This window comes from Protobothrops mucrosquamatus, unplaced genomic scaffold (assembly GCF_001527695.2).
Source record: "Protobothrops mucrosquamatus isolate PMUCROS unplaced genomic scaffold, P.Mucros_1.0 scaffold1695, whole genome shotgun sequence".
Classification (NCBI taxonomy): Eukaryota; Metazoa; Chordata; class Lepidosauria; order Squamata; family Viperidae; genus Protobothrops; species Protobothrops mucrosquamatus.
The window spans coordinates 212762-217983 of NW_015387847.1; the positions used below are offsets into that span (position 1 = coordinate 212762).

At 46.8% G+C, this 5222-nt stretch overlaps 1 protein-coding gene across 1 annotated transcript in view; it reads right to left on the bottom strand.

The window, feature by feature from the left end:
• The window catches only part of MRPS11 (mitochondrial ribosomal protein S11), a 10027-nt gene extending 5198 nt beyond the window's left edge, over window positions 1-4829 (bottom strand). The window contains exons 1-4 of the mRNA XM_015822842.1: window positions 4777-4829; window positions 3690-3803; window positions 2387-2485; window positions 1865-1994 (exon numbers count right to left, since the gene is read on the bottom strand). Of these exons, the coding sequence (XP_015678328.1) occupies window positions 1865-1994; window positions 2387-2485; window positions 3690-3803; window positions 4777-4829 (396 nt within the window). The remainder of the gene's footprint in view (window positions 1-1864; window positions 1995-2386; window positions 2486-3689; window positions 3804-4776) is intronic.
• Window positions 4830-5222: the final 393 nt, after the last annotated feature.

Here is a 5222-nt window from a genome sequence, read left to right on the forward strand (position 1 = left end):
CCGGATCTCTGGGGGTAGTTCGTTCCAGAGGGTGGGAGCTCCCACCGAGAAGGCCCTCCCCCTGGGGGTCGCCAGCCGGCACTGTCTGGCTGACGGCACCCTGAGGAGACCCACTCTGTGGGAGCGTACCGGCCGATGGGAGGTAACCTGCGGCAGAAGGCGGTCTCGGAGATATCCAGGTCCGATGCCAGGTCCGATGAATTTCCAGAGAAGCCTGACAATGGTTATAGTAAGTCTGCTGGGCTAAGACTACCATCTAGTGGCTATTTAAAGACACTCCACCTGGGCCCAAGGAGTCCTTGATTTACTATATTTTCTTTTCTCCGACACCTTTTAAAATACAAGATTGAGTTTTATAAATACTGTTGTTTTGCATCGATCTGGCTGCACAGGTAGTCCTCAGTTAGTGAATGCTTCATCCAGTGCTTTGTTCAAAGTTAACAACAGTGCTGAAAAAAAACAACTTTATAACCAACGTCAGCATTTATGCCCTTGGCAAGGTCTCTCAAGTCACAGGATTGCCCTTACAGCCAGTGTGCATTCTCCTGTGCATGACCTGTTTCCCCCCCCCCCCTGCAGAGGAGAGAGAAAGGGATCGCAAGAGAGTAAACAGACACACAATGGAGAATTCACTGGGCTGTTTGTGTAGAGCAGTGGTTCTCAACCTTTTTAATGCCACGACCCCAACCGGTCGTAAGTCGAGGACTAAACCGGTCGTAAGTCGAAAACTAAACCGGTCGTAAGTCGAGGACTACCCAACCGGTCGTAAGTCGAGGACTTTCCCTGCCCGGGAGCGCCGCGCATGCGTGGTTCCGCCCCCTGCGCCGGCCGAGGCGTAGCTGGCAAGCGGCAAAGACGGAGCAGGCCGACCACCAGCTGGCCCAGCCCAAGGGAGGTAAGGCACCCGTCGGAAAAGGGGAAAAAAATGGCGGACAGCCTTGCTTGGCGACCCCCGTGAAATGGTCGATCGACCCCAAATGGGGTCCCGACCCACAGGTTGAGAACCACTGGTGTAGAGGGCTTATGGCTGTTGGTGCCGTTGCATTCCAAAGGGGAGGGGAGGGGTTAGGAGGCTATCAATTTTGAGTAGGAAAGCAGTTGCTTAAAGATGGAATTCCCAGTCCCAATTATGGTCCTTAAACAAAGACTTAGTATAAATACCCTACTCATACCTCTGGAATCCCTTTGGAGAGAGGTCTGCTTTAGGAGCATATGTGAACCTAGCCATTGTGGATTAGCAGTGTGGATGAACCAGACTAGAATATTTGTCTTCCCCTCCAAAAGTACACTTTTAACCCTTTCTTCACCCGCTCCCTCTTTCTGAGGAAGGATCAGAAAGTGACTAATAGTTATTCCCTAAAAACCAGCAATTTGGTTCATCTGGAGCAAGTGAATGGTGCTCATTGATTCCTTTACAAATTGATTCCCCACGGCTTGGTACAGGTTAAAAGAGGCAACAAATCTAGGATTAATAAGATTGTGTCCTTTTACTGCACAAAGCCCAAAACTATACAAATCCTTCAGATTCTAGAGTTAACATATAAAACCAAGCACAAACAGATCTTGGTCTCTGTTCATTTATGGTGATCATTCGTTCGTGATCGTTCCCTGATCATGACCTTATCTATGCCTAGGCAATTGGATTCTAGAATCCCACAAAAAGGATTCAAAGGGGTGGTGCCTCAAATAGCAAGGAAATATTAGGGATGATAATAATAATAAGGATTCCTTGGAGGTAAAATAAGAGCTGCAGATTTAAGAAGTCTGATTCCAGCCAGTTCTGGTCAGCCTGATAAGTCTTTGCCCATTTCAACTTGGGGAAAAGATTAGTTCCAAGATCTGAAAGAACAGGATATTGACTTACGTTTCCTGCTGCAATTCCAGTTGTCTGTGCTGCAAGAGCTGTGGATTTCTTTGCGTTCTTGAACCCCATGTAGCCACAGGTTAGTAAGACCAGAGGGACTTTCTCAGCTGTGAAAACCTGGATGTGAGTGCTACAGGAATCGTGGGATGACAGGAACAATGTTAGAAATCCATATGCTGTGCTATTTTTGGACAAACCAACCCCTAACGTTTTTTCATATTTTTTTTTGTATCCCAATTAACTCAACGTCTAGCATCAGATAATTAAAAGATCCATGGTGGCACAGTGGCTAGAGTGCTGTATTACAGAATAACTCTGCCCACTGCCAGTTCGATCCTGGCTGGCTCAAGGTTGACTTAGCCTTCCATCCTTCTGAGATTGGTAAAATGAGGACCCAGATTGTTGAGAGCAATATGTTGACCTCGTAAACTGATCAAAGAATGCTGAAGGGCTCTATTGGGCGGTATATAAATCTAAGTGCTATTACTAACGGTTCTGCGCGAAGAATCTCCAGTCACTTACTTATTGTAAGTAGCTTTGATATGAACTATTGGAATTTCGTCAAACTTCTTTCCATCCCAGTGCATGGAGCTTTCTGCTCCCGGTGCTGGAGGGAGATAGCTGAAAACAACGAGAGAGAACATAGCCACATCAGGCACTTCCACAGCTCAGACAGCCCACCAATATTCAAGAGATCTAAGGATTATTTTATCAGATTATCAATGGGTATCTTTGTTCAAAGATGCTCACACAATAGGATTGTACCGATATTCAATTTCCCCCTTTTAGCATCTGCACTCCAACATACTAAGCCATAAACCACTGTTCATAAACTCAAAGCCAGTTAGTTTCACACAATACGGTAAGCCAAAAATCAAATAAAGAGCATCATGTCTCATTCTGACTCAAGATGTTCAGGAGGAAGAGAGTGGTTTGTTTTTTTCTTAAATGTTCAAATTGGAGCACCTCTTCCCTCTCCTGAAATTTGATTGACCACCTTTTGATGCAGCTCTCATCCAAACTCAAATCATTAAAAATATGAATCAATAAAGCCCTTGAGGCTTTTAGAAACATGGTTAAAAAAAACCTGGCTGTTCCATTAAACTAATGAGTTGGATTGTTTTGACTGCCTCTTGGGTCACGAGATTGAGCTTTTCACGTTTTCATTTGTGATTTTTGGGTCCACTGGAACATGTTTCAGTAGTTGCTTTTAAATATCTTGTAGAGTTTTAGTCCCAATTAAAAGTTGGGAGTTGTATATTGCTCAATTCGTTACAGTAGCCTAAAAGCTCTGAAAATAAATGAACAGGTGATCCAGCAGGGGCAAAAATTATAATTCTACGATGGCAAAGATCATAAGTAAATTTCTAAAAAAATTACACTTTCCAAAACTGGGAAAAAACAAATATTGCGAATTTCATTTGTGCACCTCACATTGGCAAAGTTCCTTGAAGCAACCTAACCCCCATTTTACACACACCGTCACAAACTCTCCAATGCTTGACGTAATCTGAGACAAACGTGACTATTTTTTTCTGTTTTGTTTCTTTCCTGGACATTTTTGATGGTTAAAAAAAAAGAAAGAAATCTTGCAAATATGCAAGAACACAACGAGACAAACTAATATCTTGTTAGATTCCTTAGAATACAACTTTTGAGAAACACATTCTGATTTGACGTGTTACATTTCAAAATTTGTCTCTTTCCTGCACCCCCCGCCCCCAATATGTGGAATGCCCTATTCACAAAATGCCCCATCACCATTGCAACCACGCACACCATATAAGCATAAATCTGCATCCCAGAACGTGCAACATTAACTCACCTGAAGCCCTTTGACTGTGTGGAATCTAGCTCTTTGTCTGTTGCCGAGTCTGAGTTTTCCAGTAATTTTTGAAACCTCTGGATGCCCGTCTGTATACTCCTAGGAAAGGGGATGCTGAAGCAGTTGCCAAGAAAGAAAAGCAGAAGATCAAAATTTTAAGAACTGCATGTTGAGGAACGAGTGCAGAATTTGTACGGACCGCCAGGGTTGGTCCATTTGCTTCCAGCTGCTGAGAGGATAATTTTACAACATGTGACCTTCCAGATGTGGGTCCTGCACACTCAAGCTACCTGGGCAGTGTTATATCTCCATGACTCCCTTTAAGCTAGAACTAACCTGGGTGCCCATCCCATCCAGGCTTCCACAGCAAAAAACGCAAAAGTGAAAACATTTCATTAAGCCTAATGACAGCGATTCAGCAAAAGTTTTGTCAACCAATCCAATAAAACAAACCGCAGGAAAAAGGAATAAGAATTGGACACATATATTGGTGTCCTGTCAATGACCTTTTCTAATGCTTAAAAGCTTTTCAGATGCCTGGTGCCTACTCTTATGCAGCCCCCTTTCTTTTGGGGCAGCAAATGGGCATTCAAATCCTCATCAGCCAGCTCTTGCAGGCTCGCAACCAGCCTGGGATTGCAGAACCCATGATTCCCAGTTAGCATGGAGATTGTAGTCAGGAGTAGAAGACGCTTCCCTGTGAAAGGCTGCCTGAAGCCTCCTCCCCCCCCCCTCCCAAGTGGTTCCTCGCCCCCCACCACAAAAGGGTGGGGGATTAAGACCATTCGCCCTGCCTGGGCGGTGGGGGACGCAGGATGATGGGAACTGTAGTCCTCCAACTCCTTTGCAACGCAGGGGACTCGGTGCATGCGCAGATCATCCTCGCTGAATCGCTCTGGGACCCTGAAGCAACTTAAGATCATCGGTGCGGGGAGGCAAAGGGGGCGGGGGGGGGGAAAGAGGCAGAAATGCAGCAGGAAGGCTGGACCTGTTGGATTTCCGCCTTCCTTCCGCTGAAAAGCGGGAACCCCCAGCCTTTGCAGCCCTAGAAGACGGACCGGCCACCCCACTTTTTTTCCCGGCTTACCCCGAGCCGCCCCCCAAGAGCCCCCGCCGGGCGATCCCCAGCGCAGCCTGCATGGCTTCCCCCGCTGCGCCGTCCTGGATCCAGAGGAGGCTTCCAAAGGAGAAAGGGGCGGAGCCTCCGCCGCCGCCGGCGGGCAAATCTCGCGATACGCGACTGGCGAGGAAAGATGGCGGCGCCCAGTGTGGGTGCTCCCGAGCAGGAAACGTCTTTATCCGTATGAGATTTAAGCCCGCCCGCCCCGTTTTTTTTTAGGCTCCTATGGCGCTCCTCCGCGGGGTTAGCTTCGGGGAATTCCCTGCGGGAATGCAAGCCGCTCAAGGAAGCCGTGGGGTTAGGGTTCCCTTGACCGAGCAGGGGGCTGGACTAGAAGACCTCTTGAGGTCCCTTCCAAGTCTCCTGCTTCTGTTCTGTTCCATTTTCTATGCCATGCCATATTCTATTCCATT